The sequence below is a fragment of the Harmonia axyridis genome, chromosome 5 (genome assembly GCF_914767665.1).
Source record: "Harmonia axyridis chromosome 5, icHarAxyr1.1, whole genome shotgun sequence".
Lineage (NCBI taxonomy): Eukaryota > Metazoa > Arthropoda > Insecta > Coleoptera > Coccinellidae > Harmonia > Harmonia axyridis.
This window is the reverse complement of record NC_059505.1, coordinates 32,531,763-32,551,120: the sequence shown is the minus strand read 5'-3', so window position 1 is coordinate 32,551,120 and position 19,358 is coordinate 32,531,763. Positions and strand designations below refer to the sequence as shown.

The 19,358-nt window shown below is 36.2% G+C and overlaps 1 protein-coding gene across 12 annotated transcripts in view; it reads left to right on the top strand.

Moving 5' to 3' along the window:
- The window catches only part of LOC123680809 (disintegrin and metalloproteinase domain-containing protein 11), a 656,359-nt gene that overhangs the window by 483,904 nt on the left and 153,097 nt on the right, over positions 1 to 19,358 (top strand). For all 12 annotated transcript variants that reach the window (XM_045618921.1, XM_045618915.1, XM_045618912.1 and 9 more), the window contains exon 4: positions 17,942 to 17,992. In XM_045618921.1, coding sequence (XP_045474877.1) covers positions 17,942 to 17,992 — 51 coding nt within the window. The remainder of the gene's footprint in view (positions 1 to 17,941; positions 17,993 to 19,358) is intronic.

Genomic DNA, 19,358 nt, shown 5'->3' with positions numbered 1-19,358 from the left:
TCTGATTTTGATCGGGTTTATCTCGGTTTAGGAAAAAGTTTATGTATACTATAGCCAATTTAAAGCTCTAAAACTCATTCTCATTACAATTATATTCTTCAATTAATTCTTGGTTATAATTTTTATTATTTCAACGAGCTGATCTGCTTATTTTTGTGCAAATAGTTATGGATTGAAATGAGCACACTTCACAAAAATTGGCTCTTAGTCAGAGCTACCTCCCCCACCCTATGTTTCAGTATGCCGATATTGATGAGTGATTACTATCACTGTATCTCGGTTAATATTAGGCTGAGGAAAAAGTTCATGAAACAAAATTATAGAGAATTTAATGTTCTACAACTTTGAAAATCAACGTTTCGATCGAAAAATTCTTAGTTTAGAAGTTATGAGCGAAAAATCGCAAAAAGTCCGAAAATATTGAGGTTCTTGGCCACTTCTCAAGTTAGTGCAGGGTCCTCGAGTTGTATAACTTGACAGAGTCATCCCACAGCACCCCCAAATAACCTGTAGAAGTCCCATTAAGTTCTAAATTTTTTCTGGGTAAAATGTATTTATCTACTGGACTACAATGTTTATAGAACTTTCTTTTATCGAAGTTATCCAAGGAATCTTTCATTTTTCTTTGAATCTCGCTCAAAGTCATCGCTGGATGAATCAGTTAATAGTTGATCATTGAGCGTTGAGGCTCCTAAAGGAACTGACGTTATCGATGTAAGCCGATTTCTCCTTCAAAACGGCCAGAATAAAAAAAGACCTGCTAAATATTCACTTCTCGGTCAATAAATATAAGTCACAGAATCCATTCCATACACTCCGCATGTTGTAAAACTCAACTGCTGCCCCTGCCATTAACCGAACGCAAAAAAAAAATATCATCGCATTCCCCCCGAATGCTAAAAAGGCCGTAATAAAAAAAAACTTTAATCCATTATGAACCGCCACCGAATCCGATCGCACCCTGGGGATTTTCTGGCATAATTCAAACTCGCGATCGAAATCGAAAAATATCCGAATAATTTTTCATCAATAACTCTTCACGAGGCGTCCCTGTTAACCACTCAGTATCGGAGTTTTGGGACCGCATAAATCAAAACATTTTCGGAACGGCAGGCGGACGCCAGGCCAACGTGATAGAGAAAGAGGGGGGAGTCATAATTTACAGTCGTGAAGATGAAAGGATGCCCGTACATTAGGCAACGGAAGTGGATGATACCCTATGTACCCGTCCGCTTATTTTGAATAGCGGGCTGGGGAGTGTCATCTCTGCCAAGGGCTGAAGGCTTTCCTTCGATTGATCCGCCCCGTGGTGCCGCAGCTACTGGTTTTTCCGAGAATGTAGGATTATTTGGTCCATACTTCGAATTCACTGGGGACACTATCGGAAAGGGTTCCAGTGATTCGTATTTTTGCCACAAAGTAATTTTTGATGTTGTGTGAAGAACTGATTAGGAGCTATGGGTTATAACTCACAGTAAATTTATCTTGTACGTCCATCACAATCAATTAGTAGTAACAGGTTTTCTACGATAGCAGTGTCACAATTTAAGGTTACAATGGCAACACTTCGAATCATTATTTGACATTCATGGAAAGAAACAGGCTCCAACAACGATTAGAAATTGTTGAATTGGTTTATAAAATCAGTGCTCATTTGTGAATTCTGTGAGAAACTTGAGAAGCGACTCACTATTCAGCGTAATCTAGACAAATTTGAAAGCGAATTTTCTTTACACGATACAAAAGTATCAGTGAGACAACTAAATGCAAGCACATAAGAAAATATTAATTTGGTAGCAGCAAGATCAGAAAAAAATTTGAATTTATTGATTCCACGTCCTTCTCAATAATTAAATCAATTAACAACATGTTGCATGTGGGGATTTTGTGAAGAATGCAGAGAAAGAAAGAATTGGTACTATTAAAAATCGCAAACTGCAATGCCTGGGACATATTATGAGGTTAGATAGGTACCAGTTGCTAGAGCTCATTGTCCAGGGAAAAATAAAGGGCGAAAGATCAAATGGAAGAAGAAGAAACTCATGGTTGGAGAACTTGACAGAATTATACCATTGCAAAATCTGCCAATTTTTTAAATCTACAGTATCGAAAATAGGCATAGCTTTGATGATAGCCAAACTTTGTAACGAAAACAGAACCTGAAGAAGAAGAAAAAAATGACAACATGGAGAATTGAAAAAGATTTCGGTTCACATCCTAATAAAATAGCTGAAGCCATTAGATCATCATATACGTTGCTTCTGAACAATTTGAAAGTGAGGAACAATTTTATCTTCTTCTTCCTCCTTATTTAAGCTTAGGGCTTTTAAACTCCCCTTTAGCCCTCGGTGCACGTAGATATCCAGGAGTCTTTCCAGCGTTTAGGGGGTCTGCCGACTGGTCTTCTGGTACCTGGGACTCCGTCTCGGGCTATCCTAGCAATTCTGCTGCTGACGTGGTCGTTCCAATATCATCGTCGTTTTCTTCCCCATTTAACTATGTTCTGAGTCTGGCATTCCTTTTGTATGGCTGTGTTTCTCTTCCTATCTCTCAATTTTATTGAAAAATTTTATTCAGTGATGAAATCTATTTTTGGTAAAATGGTTACTGATATAATAAAAATAATTTCAGATGTTTTGTGATAGATGATCCACACTAAACTGTTGAGACACCATAACATCTGGATGAAGTCACTGTGTGGTGTGTAACTGTTGCTGGCGAAGTAATTCCATATTTATTTGAAGAAAGTGGATAGTACCAGGGACCCTATTCTCGACAAGTGATCTTTCAAAACGTATACGTTCTTTCAGTGCTCTGCTCATTGAATGTGCGTATACGTTTTGAAAGATCACTTGTCGAGAATACGGTCCCTTTCAATGGAGATCAATACAGAACAATAAATAGATTATTGTTTCCTACTGGTATTAAGAATTATCTGGAGTGTATGTGGTTTCCACAAGACGGTGCAATCTGCAACACAAACACCTTAAAAAAGTCCAGTTAATAATACTAACAGATCGTATGGTTCAACTTCTTGTGATTTCTTTTCTTTGGGGATATGTTAGGTCACAAATTTATGCTGATAATCCTACAACTGAGCAATTGAAAACCAACATTGAACGTACAATTGATGAAATACAGGCAAATTCATGTCGAAAAGGAATGAAAAATTTGGTACTAGTGAAGTAGTTTTTTATTTTCATCTTCACACAAATATATTCTCTATTCTTTTGTCACTGATACTTTCATGACATTCCAGAAACTTTGTTATAATTCCCTCAGAGAATACATGAAGTCATAAAGTTACATAACGACAAGTGTTATACTGACATTACCTTTACTATTAAGTTACATTTATCATAGATGATCTCCCTCATAAGTGGTTTTTCTTAATTGATACTGGTTTGGAGTGGATTTCAAATTCAACTCTAAGGGGAACAAGATAATTTATCAACAAAATCAGCACTACTTCATAGATATATCAACCACATATTTGATTTTAGCGGATGAGCCATAGAATTCCTATTGAGAATTGTACTGTACCACCAAGGTATTCCAACAGAACAATGTCTTGGTAACAGTTCTTCAAGGAATAACTTTAAATATCCTCCTCAATACAAAAAATATTTCAGCTCAAACAAAACAAATTGAAAAGGCAATTGTACCTCAGAACTATAAAATACATATAGATACCCTGCCTTCAATGGTACAGAATCTTTATTATTTTGAAACTAAACTTTCTACGAATACTATTCATTCTACTACTTCAATTTCTGACACATTTATGTAGTATTAAAAGAGATGACATTTCTAGTTGAATCGAAATGAGCTCAAGATGCCGGCTCCAAAGAAGAGATCTCTGCATTTGTAGCCGAAACATTGGCAACATTGATCAAACTACTGGGGAGGATCTGCCCAGCCTGAATCATTGAAACATGGGACTCATATTATGCTGTGTGGCTTGATCGAGTTATTAACGACTAATTGAATTCGTTCCGTACACATAATAAATCTTGCACGGCTTATGATATTCGCTAGATTAATGACCTGCCTGTTTTATGAGTGACGGACGGATGGTGTCTTTGTTTCAGTTTGACACCCATGGCTTGTTTGACTTTGCGGGGATTTCGACCGCTTTGTGTTTGCCATATTGGAACTGAGCCTTCTGCAAGTGACGTCGGTGGCGCTGTAGATGTATCGACTGGAATCGTTCATTAATATATTAAGTGGCATTATTAGTGTTTCAACCAAATTTAATAAATTCTGCAGAAAGATTCTTGATACTGAACACTGTGTGAAGAGTTACATCGCATCTCCACCTTAAGATCTGTAGTTAAAAATGCACCATCTTTAGGTTTCCTACCAGTTCCAGAGTTCTAATGAATTCCAGTATATGGATTATTGGTACTGAAATAAGAGTTACAATAACATACATCGTCACTTAATATGTTGTTCAAAATGCACCATCTGTAGACCTCTAATAATGCTCCACAGAAAGGAATTTTTTTTAATGAAGAAGTGAATTTCGATCTTGAAGACCTGTGAACGAATGAAGTAGAAAAATTTTATCGCTTAGGCCCGGGACCTATTGAGTACAGTATTATTTTTATTTATTGCTATTTTCTATTTGATCGATTCTACTTCGGAATGATGGACTTGTTAACTGACTTGAGTAAGATCTTGCAGGAAGGATCTCCAAAACAACACCTGTCTTGGAATATTCATTATACATTCACCCGTGAGTCTGCATTTCCATAAGATCGCAAGGTTAACGTTGAAACCAAAATGCAACAGACACCCGAGTACATATCTCTCTAACAAGAACAATCTCAACTTCAAACATAATAATGTATTTTTGGCAGGCCAATATGCAAATTGAATACCTCTTGGTGAATCGTCATTCAATTTGCATACACTGAACATCTGCTCATGTGATGTTTGAGTTTACAATAGTAACATCCACGATTATTAATAAACGCCCATGTCTAGTGTTGTTTAATGCTTCCACAATATACGCAGAACCATTTCGAATTCCACCGACTTCTGGAATTATTGTGTTCATTAGTTTTAACGCAGTGTTTGTTAATGCATATGGCAGAATTAATTCAAGGCTTTGAGTGTATCGAAATGAGCCCAATCATGTGTTATCCATCGCATGGAAATTGTTGTGGTTGTTTGGGATAGCGATCGGACGATATTCTGCAATAATTTTGATTGTTATTTGATTAGTATTTCATCATTTTTTTATATATTTTCCTACAGTTATTGCACTTCAACTAAGCAGAACTGGAAATGATGATATATTGCAGATTGCGTTTATTATGATGAATACTGAAAATGTTTCATACGATTTACGGTGAATCGACTTTATCAATCGAAAACTCCGCAACACTAATGAGAATCACCGAAAATTGAAATCAAATAATTGGTTATTTGAACATTGAATAATGAATATGTTGTATTCTCAACAGAAACTCAACATCGATGATGTAAGTGAAGGTGTTCTTCTATCATTATCTCTGTTGTGTTCCTCATTACTCTGTGTCTTTAAAGCGATAACTTTTTCTCTTATCCCGAGAATCCTTCCAAATTTTGTACTAAGCTGATATTTACTTTCGAGGTAATGAATAGTTTATTGATTTACCTTTGTATCCATATTTAGATTGAATTGTACTTGAATATGTTTGGTGTAAGAAAGTGTACCCTGGGACCGTATTCTCGACAAGTGATCTTTCAAAACGTATACGTTCATTCAGTGTTCAGAGCACTGAAAGAACGTATACATTTTGAAAGATCACTTGTCGAGAATACGGTCCCAGGAGACTGTTTTAATTTTGGTCAATAAACTTATAATAATAATAATAATAATTCGACGGTTTACTTCTGTGTATTCTGTATTCGTTTCTTTCGATTGCTCACTTCGTGTTATTTCATTGATTATGTTTAGATTCTTTTCTTCCTTGTGAGGTTATGTGGTACTTAACACTTCACGGTTTTTTAATGTTCCGAGTAGTGTTCCGATTTATCTTTTCAGAACTATTGCCATCTGTCTCTCCCTGTTGTTATTCAACGATATAGCATGGATTCAGAAGAAAAAATTACAGTTCGCCAAGACTATGCACCTTTGCTACAAATCGATGAGAAACATGTTAAAACTGAACGAAATACGTACATAGTCGTACAACGTTGCTTCCGCCGTTTCTTTCCGAAATTCGAGGCTTTATTGTAAAAAACTGGTTATACATTTATGATTTTGTCCATCGCTGGCCACTTCTTTCTCCCATCTTTCAGACAGCGTACGAATACCGCGTTGAAAAAACTGATCATCTCTTGAAGCGACCCACCAATCGATCCAATTTTTCACTTCTTCATAAGACCGGAACTGATGGTCAGCCAGGCCGTGTGTCATTGATCGAAACAAGTGATAGTCCGAGGGAGCAACGTCTGGAGAATACGGCGGCTGGGGTAGGACTTGCTATTTTAACGTTTCCAAGTATATTTTGACCACTTTCGCAAGATGAGGTCGAGCATTGTCATGCTGTAAAATCACTTTAGCTTGTTTCTCGGGGTTTTGCGAATGTTTGTCTTTCAATGCCTGGCTCAAACGCCTTAATTGAGTTCGATAACGATCGCCTGGGATTGTTTCAGTCAGTTTTAACAACTCATAATACACAACGTCGAGCTGGTCCAACCAAATAGTGAGCATGGAGCAGTGGATATACTCGGTTTGGCCGTCGGAGTGGAAGAATGACCGGAATATCCTCATGATTTTTTGCACTTGAAATTGTCGTAATTAACCCATTTTTCGTCTTCAGTCACAATGCGGTGCAGAAATCCCTTTTGTCTCTGCCTTGTAAGCAGCTTTCCTCAAGCAAACGAACGCCGTTCAATATCTCTCGGCTTCAACTTGTACGGCACCCAATTTCCTTGTTTCTGAGTTTTGAAATTACTTGTTGCGTCACTTCCAATGATCCTGCCAATTCTTGTTGCGTTTGACACGAGTCTTGATCAACTTCAAGTATGCATCTTCGAAAACCTTCTCTCTTCCACCGCCATTCTGGTCTTTAACCTCAAAATTACCGTTTTTGAAGCGTTGAAACCTCAGCACGTACTTTCACTAATAGAGGCCTCAAACATTCGATGAATCTCAACCGCAGATTTCATCCTATCAAAGCAGAAAATTAAAACCTACCGCAAAGGACGTGAATTTGTCCCGTAAGCTGACATGTTTAATCGAGAATGACTTTATGATGCAGATACAAATCTACTAATATTTCGATTGCGTTATGTTTAAAAATACCTAAGCTTATTACATGATATCTACGATCTATTGACTTCGTCTACCACTTACCGATACAGCCATCTATTGCAAAACGGCGGAAGAACAGTTGTACACCTAATAATAATGCTGGAAAAGATCAAAATAATATTCCTTCCAATTCTTCATCATATTGAAAAAAATTCCAAAGTAAGCCAAGAACTACTCCTTCAATTTTCATAGCTAAATATACGCTAACAATGCCGAAAGAAATCGATCATTCCGCTAGTATCTATCCCATTCATTGCAACACGCTGCAGCAAAATGACAATGCACAACGTCCTCCTGAATGTAGAAGAGTAGCGAAAACCTCATCCTCATTTTTCACATAAAACGCTATCGAGTAGACGACATTAAGAGCTCTCTCTCTCCCTCCCCCCATTCAAAAACCCCATCTCAGTGATGTCCGAAACCCTTCTCACATTTCTCTCCTGCTGGAAGTGCAGAACAATAGGAGAGAACGCTCCGTGACGAAATAATTCCCAGCCAAGGACACTGAGGCCATTAAATGTGGTCCTCTTCACTTAGAATACGATAATTTCTGTGCTCCTCCTAACCAAACTGGAATCGAGCCAAGCCATGTGAGTCCTGCGGCTTGAACCGACGCTGAAGATTGCATAATTGAAGACAAAGTTCAGGTTATCAACTGGGGTATGAACCTGGAGTTAAAGATCCTCTAATTACTTGATTTATCGGGCAAGAATTTTCGTCATGTTTTTATCGCGTCTCAGTTTTACTGGTGTGAATTACAGCTATTAAAGTTCGAGTGACGGTCGTTATGAGAACGAGCTGAGACGACTAGCAATGATTACGAACGTTGCAGAACTCTGGCATTTATGCGGACAATTTATCTAAGTAGGAGCAGTTTATCTAAGAATTGGAGGACAGAATGCTCTATCTATATCGATATTCGTCGACTCTATTCGTCTATTTCTCAAAGGTTGTGTTTTCGTTTACAATCACACAAAAGGGTAAATTTTGCATGAAAGCATGTTTTCTAAAAATTGTATAAGAATATTTTAATATTTTTTCTACTACCCTTACAGAAATTGACGAAATTCGTACATCTCACCAACTATAAAGCTGCCTCTTTGCAAGGTAAAACTGTGCGATTTACTTCACCATAAACAGAAAGCACTACCAACAACCAATACGGTAGCATCTGTGAAGTGAATAGCACGGCGTATAACCAATAACATAAAACCTCCAGTAGTTGCCACGCAAACGAATTTACAGCCCGCGTAGACCATAACCTTTTGATGTTTCGTAATTGTGTCGCGATTTGTCATCAGTTTTCGGATTTTTCTAATTTCTTATGGAAATGATTGTGGTCTAAGAAAAAGTATGATACACAACTCGAGTTGTAAGACAATTATGAACTCCTAGACTTGCTGGCACGAGGTCGTGGAGGAAAAACAACTCTTATCAATTAATCTTCTGATCAATTCAAATGAGATATAATTACTTCAAACTCCTAGAACTACGAACGCGAAGCGGAGACTGCATAACTTTTTCTAGTAGTGCGTAATATGCTTTTTACAATTCTTGTAATATACTATTATGAAAATGTCTTCCTCTTTGTCTTGCAAAATTCCTTCGGTCCTACAAAAATTCATGAACGCTTATATACTGTCTCTTAGATTTGATTCTTTTGATTCATTCTTAACTTTATTTTCGATGTAATTAGCAACGGGGTGTTTTAAGGATGCAATGTTTGCTGTTCACTGCTTTTATCGGAATAATTGCATCACTGCCTAGAAAAAATGTATGTATGAGGGAAATATTTGTTGAACAGATAGCGCTGCATGTTATATACCTAATAGTACATAAACCTATAACGTCTTCTTCAATATATGAGATAAAGGGTTATAGAGCTACAGAAGTAAAATAAGATAAAGAAGTGAAGGAGCATTTTTTTTTAAGAAGAATTATACTCGTTACAAGCTCCAGGTCATAATTCTATTCCATTAGAGATTCCATCGAATTTAGCTTCGAAAGGATGTTCATTTCATTCAAAAGAGGAAGGTATGCCATTGACGATGGAAAACGATATAAGTCAAATGGCCACCACGACTACGGTTGAGTACCATATCCCTTTTATGAAATTTTCAATCACCAATTCTACATTCGCAGCTGTATGTCTTCGATCACTTCCCGAATTCCATTTTCTCTTGAAGTGATTGTAAAGTAATTGTATAGACCTTATCTTTCAAGTGATCCAAAGAAAAAAGTCTGAAGGTGTTAAATCACAAGATCTCGGTGGCCAATTGTAATCACCTCTTCGAGAATTTTTTTTTTTGCAAAATTGCGATTGTTTTGTGGATTGTATGGAGTTTTGTTGAAAATGAACGTCATCCACATTGATATCTTTGAATTCCGTCCATTAAAAGCGTCAATAATAGCTAGAGGTATCTGGAGCAACGCAGAGTTTAGATTCTTATCATCACTAACTTGCCTCAACAGCTCAAATTTTCCACCCGTTTTACTATTGTCGCTGGCCGAGAAGGTGCTTCAAGACGACCCAAAAGTACTTTAGTTTTGTGAACTATGTCTGCAAAATTCGAATCATTTTTGTTGAGAATTCTCACAATGTCAATGCCTTTTTGAAGCGTGTATCGTTCCATGTCAAATGTCCAAAGATGATAGCTTTAATATATACAGCTGCCAAGATAGTGGGCTTTTCGAAATGAAATTATCTCATTGGTAAACCCTTAAGAAATTGAGGTTATCACAGGAATTCCCAGAAACATAGTTGAAACCAAAATTGTTCAGAACGATTCGAAATGCATTTTGGTCTAGATAATTTGAAATAGGAGATATGATACTTTGTTCTTTCAGAAACTGATGACAAATCTCCTCTACGCATTATGTGTATATACTATGTTCCGAAAATACTTTGCCGAATATGTGTATTTGTAGAGCCTATAAGACTTTTCTGAGGTTTTCGGTGATTTCAGTATCAAATAAATAACCGTCAACAAGAACGACTCAATTGAAATAATAAATTCACTCATTTTTTTACATGCAATCTAAAGGATGCCACACAATACAACATCCAACAAAACGATATAAATTTCTGTTCTGATTCGACGATTCTCATAACGATCAGAAGACCTGATGAAACGACTCCCACTCAACAATAACCGAATGCGAATAACCGAATACAGCCACCAAACCTCGAGAACCGCCAGCGTTCCGAACCTACAAACCGTAAACAATCCCCAACGAACTGATTGAGACATTCTAATAAAACGGCCGAATCCTCCTCATCCGAACTCGACACACTCCCATAAATTTCGCATCGATCCGGCACTTTTTCGCCCAACCGGAATTAGAACCCCCCCACCCCCTCTGATCTGCCTCCTCCAAGAGCAAGTAATGGCGAATTCTCGCGTGTATGGAACCTTTAGGGTTCTGCGAATATTCGGTACGAAATTACCTGAGTGTGTATATTTAATTTGCATTAGAGAGAATGGCGCAGCCGATAGAGGTTTTCGCTCACGGTTACGTTCCCGTCGTATTTGCATGAGGAATTCTGCCTGTATCACTCCAGGTATTTACTCACAAAGGTGCGCGCGGGTTGGAGCTTGTTTTTGAGACGGGCCGTTTGATGAAAGCGGCTACGGAGACACTCGGAGCCGAAAACCGCGTATAAGCGTCTTCTTCAGGATGTATATACGCCATTCATAAGAGTATATACGTGTATATACGATTTGGTATTCTTAAGGTCGCAGAGATAGGAGAAATCTGTGAAGGAGGCAAATTCTGAGTTTGAGGTTGATCAATATATAAGGTTTTTGAGAGGGACCGTTTGATGGAAGCGGCTCCGAAAACCGCGTAAACGGCCTTCTTCAGGATGTATACGCCATTCATAGGAGTATATACGTGTATATACGATTTGGTAGTTTTAAGGACGCGGAAATATGAGTAAATTCATGAAGGAGGCAAATTCTGAGTTTTGGAGATGATCCAAATCTGACCGTTTGATGGAAGCGGACACACTCGGAGCCGAAAACCTTCGGGATATATACTCCATTTATAGGAGTATATACGTGTATATACGATTTGGTATTCTTAAGGATGCAGAAATAGGAGGAATTCTGAGTTTTGAGGTTAATAATTATGAGGTTTCTGAGAGGGACCGTTTGATGAAAGCTGTTACGGTGACACTCGGAGCCGCAGCGGTACCTCATTCATAGTAGTATATTATACGTGTATATACTATCTAGTTTTCGCAGGGAAGCGAAAATAAGAAGAAGAATCAGGCAGCAGTCAAATGGAATAAGGGACATAGTTTAATTTTTCTGAATCTTTCGGATGTTGTAGAATGTGACGTGACCTCCCAAATAGGAAAGCCTATGGGCTCACCTCAATCCTATGACAAGTTTTTAAGATACAGGGTGTCGAAGTTGGAAAATGGCATTTTTTTAAAGTATCATTTCTCGTGAGAAAACATCTTGAATGAAACTCTTTCACCCGACAAATATCGCTCATCCATAAGGTATCAATTCTAGACTGGTTTTTGATAGAAATAACTATTAGGTACGTGGTGAGTCAGAATTAATTCAGTACATAATTATACTGAATTGAAAAAGTCGTTCATGGAATTTTCCAATTTTTTTTCATCACTCTTTGTCGAGTACACTATTATAATGTCAAGCAGTATTGACTTTGATATGACTAGTTTTTGAGATACACTGGGTAATACATTGAGGGGGAGACAATTATGACAAAAATTGTCAAAAAATAATATGCAATTAAATTTCATACAAAGTATTGGTAAGAGACACGTTGGCGTGTACTTATTGTTATTTTGTCATTGTACCATGAAATACATTGCACAGGTTATCCCAAATTCGATGCTTACCTAGAGCATCTCAATAACTATAAGACTCCGAAAAAAATCTTCTAGGACCCCCGATTTCTTTCCTCGAAATAATTAGATATCAAAGAGCACCCCATAGATATCTTGATTCATTCTGGAGTCACAGGGCGCTTCTTGAAAAAGTATCTATGAACCATAAAAATTACTGAAGAAGACGTTCTGAAATTTTTCTCGGATATATCCCGGACAGAAACCAAAGAAATGACTGAATATTTAAAAAAAAGTCATTTCTCAGAAACGCCCTGTAACCAAACTTCGTATGAGATCTATACGAACCGTTTGAATTCATCGATAAGTCAAATTAACTCAATAGTTTCGGAGTAACCGTATCTTTTGAAAACCCTAAATTCAGAGGATCATCGTATTCTTCAAGTTTCCAATTCAATCCCTAAACCAGTATTCAGAAGCTTCTAACTTGGCAACATTAGTTCTCTGAAATGTTTTTAACTCAAATGGACACTTCATGTGATGAATACAACATTTCCAACTCTTCCATGGACTAATTTCTCGCTCCGAATCTGATATTGCATTGAAAATACAAACAACTTGACATTGTTGAAACACCAAAACCATTAGCAACTCTGAACATAAATCATACTCTCGACCATCAGTGTCAACTTGATAAAAAAAGAACTTCATTCTTCAAGACCGATCCATTCTCTCACCCATACCATAAAGAAACCCACTAGAATCATCAAGTTTCGCGAATTCCATCAGAAAAAAAAACAAATTACAGTTCGTCAAAACTTTCCTGATAAGTGACTTATGCCGTTATATAGTGGGACTTTATGATTTCGTGCATCGAGGTGGAAAGAAGCATGAAACTAAAAGTTGGAACAATGGGAGGATTCAAAGGCAGTATATAGATCTCTGTTGATGACAATGGACGCACAGGAACCTATTGTTTTCAGATTCCGTTGTTTCTACGACACAATCTCACTCCTTCGCATCAGATATTTGGTGTCGCACTTGTCTTCTAGCGGGGAAGGTTTACTTTCCATCAATTTTTATCTGTTTGATGTCGATCTTCCTAGAGCCGCAGCCTTCGGAGCGATGATCGTATATAGGGTCGAAATTAGAAAACAACAATGCCATCTCGAGTTTGCCAGGTAATCTTGGGTTCATCTGCCTCGTCTGTTGACGGGTCGAATCATTGCAGAACCGAATATTTTTCATCAGAAATGGGAGATTGGTTATTCTTACTGACAATGGAGGAGAAAGAATCGACGTTCGTTCGATTGAACTCGAATCTTTCATTTGATTCTCAGCTTATTATTGAATTCGGTGGATTTTGTGGCGTTGAAGTTAGTTTGTGAAATTTTCGGTCGAAATTTGAAGAGTTTTCCACTTGAGCATGGTTATATTTTTGTCTTGGAATTGTCATTTTTTGGCTCTTATGTTCGTAAATATTAATATTAATATTACAATTTCAACCGCTATTATTTGGTACCTACCAATAAAATTGTATATTAACTTTGGTCCACTAATGCATCTGAATCACTAACTATACACAGTTAATGAGTTGTAACTATCTAGAAATAATGTTCATTTCAAAAAATGAGGAAAGCACTGACATGAAATTGAGAGCTTTCATGCACTGGTATACTCATGCATGCGTGAGTAAAGACACAATTTGGCTAACTCATTGACAAAAAAATAACTGGTTCATCATGGGCTGGTGATACCAGCACTCTTCGTACGATTAGGCCTTAGTTTTTTCTGCTGCTGAATACTGTTTTTTTGTTTGGTTCAATAGTGCTCATGTCCATAAAATTGATGCACTGCTTTACGTTTCTACGAAAATCATCAGTGGCACTATTAGATCTACACCTTTACATTGGTTACCGGTGATGTCACATATAGTTCTGCCTCATATACGTAAACAGGTTGCAGTCATTAAATGAATAAATGTTGCGAACTTTCATTTCTACCTGAACTTATTTCCAATTGTATCTTACCTCCCAGATACTAGAACTGCTAGATTAAAGTCACGCAAACCTTTATGGATGAAAACCATTCTTCAATCTAATGAATGTGATAACGAAATTTGGCGTTCGGTACTGAGATCTTGTAATGTCTTCAACAAAAGCCTAATCGTTGATCCTTCTGAGAAAGTTCCAGGTTTCAAACTTCCTAGGAAAATTTGGTGTATTTTAAATCGACTTAGGACTGGTCATAGTCGTTTAGTATGCTCTTCAAATGGCATTCTATTGAAATCCCGGTATGTGAGCGTGGTGTAGAAGAAACCATTGACCACTTGATGAATACTTGTTCAATTTATAAATTTCATGGTGGTTCCCAAGCTATCCATTCAGATTCTTTTTTAGTATGGGTCGCTTACTTCTAATCAATATAATGTGAACTAACATTTATTACTCCTTTCTGGTTCTCTTTTTTTTGTTTTCAGATTAAATTATAGTCATCACTGTTGGTGAAGACAAACGATGTAGAAGATTTTGCACTTATACGGGGAGACAGAGTTTTTACTGAGGTTTTTATCTGTTATCTTGTATCATACGTTGAATTTCCTCTACTAATACTGAGATTTTATCTATAAATACTTTATGTTTGAAGTAGTTAATATTTTGTATTGTTTTATTTCAAAAGAATATATATTGACAAAATAAATCTCCAATTTTTCATCGTGCTTTTTAAATGATCATTTTCAAGAATGAAGTAGTCAAATATAATTTCTTTGATATCAAAACCGTATAACATAATGATGGGTTGGTCAATGACATGAAGAAAGGATTCCAGAATTCATCAAGAAATTCATACAGAATTTATGAACAAATTAAAAGAGAACAGGGGCTCTGACAAACGATTTTCGACCTTATTGTGCTTGCATCATTCAACACCAGCACTATCTAGTTCAGAAACCATTTTCGCAAAATTGCGTTTATCCTACTTTGTAGTCTCCATTGGAAACTCAATAAAAATTTAATGGAAATTTAATCGAAAAATAATGAAAACAACTCGGAAGTGAAATAAATCCTAATATTTACCAATAATTTTCTGCTACAAGCTGCCCGATTCCCTCTAACAAAAGCAATTTGAGCAATCAATACTCAATTCATAAGTTGCGATCGAACTCCATTACGGTCCAGAAACAAGAAGAGACGACTAAACGAATCCTGGCGAATTCTCAAATTCGAAACTTAATTGAGACGTATTTTTAAATAAGCGTATTCCTGGTTCTGGCGTAACTGGGTTAATGAAAACATGTTTTAGCTTGTTTTAGGAACAACTGAACACTAATGAAGTGTAGCGGGACCTGTATTAATTGAGTTAGGAGTATGTACACAGAAAGCCGACCAATTATTATATATTATTCACTATCAACCAGAGAATTAGTGTTGGTAAACACTTTTTCCTCTCCTTTTGAATTAATTTCGGTTATTTTCTCCCGCTTACTTGTGCGTTTCACAAGTGAATAGATTGATTGTTTCCGCTCAATTGGTTGGTAACACCGGTGTTCATTCGAACAACAAACAAGGTTTCAATTAGAGCAAAAAGTTTTTAAATTTTTTTTTAGATTGCATCGTGTGTTTGTTCATCAATAACAATAGCGATATGTGATATTCAATGTTTGAATTAAGTGATTATCATCTTCCGGGTTTTGTGAATTGTAGAAATTTGAGTAGAGTAACAATGCGAAAATAAATCAATCTATACATGTGAACGACTTACGGCCTGTTTCTGAGAGGCCAATCAACGTAAAATTCAACTTAACAGCTGTCAATTTCATTGTCAAGCGTCATTTGGGTTGCTGAAAGTAAGGTTAATTTCGTTTGATTGAACATTCAACACAGTGGTCAAATATTACACGTTGATTGTACGTCAAGCGTCATTTTGGGTTTGTGAGAAGCAGTTCAATTTTTATTTTCAATTCAAAAGCTCCAGAGAATGAAGATTAGTTACTTTTACACTCTACAACATTTCAATTTCAACCCAAATGGATTTGACATCGCTGTTAAGCTGAATGATTTGATCAGTCTTTCAGAAACATGAGGTTAGTTACTAATAATTATCATTATCCGTACCCCGAATAGGAGCATGCCTATGAATAAATGGTATTTTTTCAGGTGCATGAGAAGTATCGATGGTTGCTGTCCACGTTTTGACAGGTGATAATGTCAAACTATGTTGACATTTTTGACAGTTATGATTGACAATTGATCATGAATGATTAAACGCCAGAATAACGCTTCAAAACTGTGGAAATTTACTCTGAAAGAAATCTGTTCGAGAAATTGAGAGACCAATTCGTCTATTTTACGGTCAACATGATCGGCCTAGTGAGCAAAAATATCGTCATTGATAATTTTCGCACTAATGTTACTCTTTTCGATACAAGACAATCATCTAGTCGGAGCAATATGCGTGCCTATCACAATATTGCTGCTCTATAGCTGTGTCTTCTTCAACACTTCGAGCTATCTCGAAGTGTTGAAGAAGAAACTGAAATGTCCATACGTCGCCATTCTCAACTTGTTGGCATTTTTCTTCGACAACGTGAAAAATAGGATTTATGCTTACGTGCAAGAATTAAATTCAAATGATCATCGTTTACGTCGCATTTTTGCTGATTGGGCTAATTTGCCATTTTTACTGAAGAATTGTGGCTGACTTCTGGATAAATGGCTTCGTCATCAAGCAAAATTACCGTATATGGAGCAAAAACAATCCTCAAGCCATCAAAAAGTCCCCATTACATGCATTAAAATTGACCATTTGGTGCGGTTTACACGCTGGAAGCTCTGTGGTTAGGCTGAATAGCAAGCGCTATCGAACCATGCTGACTGATTCTTTGTTTTCAAATATAATCAGCTAAACATCGACGATATTTGGTTTCAACAAGCCAGCGCACGACTCTATGCAAAGCTTAAGCATCAGTTTATTGCAAAATCAATTTGGCGACCACTTTATTTCCAGAAGTGGATCTGTTAACTGGCCTCCTCGTTCGTTCGACTTAAAGCCCTTCGATTATGGAGCTATATTGAGTCATTGATTTATGCCAACAAACCAGCAACTCTTGAAGCATTGAAAGCCAATATTTAAGCTTCCATTGATTCACTGAAGAAAGTACTGAAAAATTGGACTAATCTGACATATGTCGGACATATGCCGGATAATCATACTCGAAAAATAAATGCCATAAAATTATTATTATTATATTCATTTTATCAATTTGATTGTTGGTACCAAAATGACAACCTATATTCAAATCAAATTCGTTGTGAAAGCAAATTGCAGAATTTATATCTTCTGAATGAGACACTTGTAATAATTCCACTCTAGTTGATATAGTAAATTTCCATGATCCTATTTCGAATTGTTTTCAAGAAAAATTTCTACATTCCATTGAAAATGTTATTTATTTCGGAACTGTATGTTTTGTGTTATTGCCTATACAATTTCACTCTTTTTAAATAATTACTTGAAACATCAGACTTTACCTAGCAGGAATGTTAGTGTTAATTGTGGTAAACAGATTCAGAAAATGATACTTCAATTCATTGATTCAATTCAATTTGATGTATTCCAATATAATTCAATTTAATTTAATTTAATTCAATTAATTTACTGAACTTATACAAGAACAAAGTGAAATAGATTCAACTTATATATAAACATTTCACAATAATTCATACAAATCACTTGCCAACATACTACTGCACATGCATGATTTCCAAGACCAAAGCTAAATCCAATTTTGATTGAAATTCTTCTTTCAGAGGGGTCAGGGGGAAGGAGGTTTCGCACCAGGACGGACCCGCCCAGCCAAAGTGAGTATACTGTTTTGAAATAGAGAACCGAAATTTTTTTTTTTTTTGAGCTGTCGGTAGAAAATTTTCTAAAATGACATATGTTAGTTACTTCTAGTCAGAGAAGATTAATTTTACCTATAGAAAGGTCATTGACAACTTAAATATTCGAAACAACATTGAATTCTAACCTCAATCAGATTGCTATTGAAAAAAAGGAGGAGGCAAAGTTTCCTTTACAATAAAATACTATTGAATAATGACAAAAAGGGTTAAATCCTTTATGAAAACAAACGCTTTCGTAGGTGACACTCGATCATTTATACTGTCAAGTAACATAACTGTTGTTACGTTTCACAGAATTGGATTATGGCAGCCTCTTTGAATTTAATTCATTGATTGTTCTTCTCTTAAGAAATATCGCATCTATAAACATAACTGAATAAGATGAAATTCAAATTACAGGGTTGAAATCAATCGAAAGATTTGACTAAGCCAACCTTTCATCTAAATATTCAGACTTCATCAAAGTAATTTCATCAAATAAAGATAAGGTGGCTACAGACAACAGAGACTATTGTAACTCAACATTAACACTTTGTCAAATGAATAAAATCTAAGAAAGAATGATATACACATTGAGAAGTCTATTATAAAATTCACTGACAGAACAAACTAATTGAATGAGTTCGTTTTGAGAATGGATGCAATTTTATAATAGACTTTATTATGTGTATATGCAATTTCAATGAATATCAGAGCTCACTTTTGAATGATTTGACAGTTACTTCGAAATTTTATTATAATTTTCAATATGTAAGTCATTCTTTCTCAGACTTTATTCATTTTACAGGTTGTTATTTTTCAATATTTTGTATACCCAAACAAATCATCATTCTAACTCAATGAACTTACCTTGATAAAGTCTTATATATACGTTAGCTTATCCGAATTGATCGCCTGATTTCGCACCATGTAATTTGAACTTCGGGGACGTGGAAACACCAAATTTAATCGCTTAATAACTTGAATTCGTCCTATGACTGCATATTTATGATCACACCCTGAACGTCATATCTTTAAGAATGCAGTGCATAGTATGGTATTTATCTGAAGGGGGAAAACTTGTAACCTGATCGAAAACCCAATTCCTAACTAACATCTAAGTAACCTGAAATAAACCTTTCTGAAAGAAGGCAACCTTAGGCAATAAATTGAATGAATTGTTTCTAGGGCAAAGTACCGGAGTTCAGTTCGTTCGAGAAGAGAAAGGGGACCGAAATACTTTTATCAAGAATATCATTATCTGCTTTCTCGGTCTGAAAATGATTTTATATTTTTTGGATTTTATCAATTTTTTGGATCTTATCAATTATATACACAAACA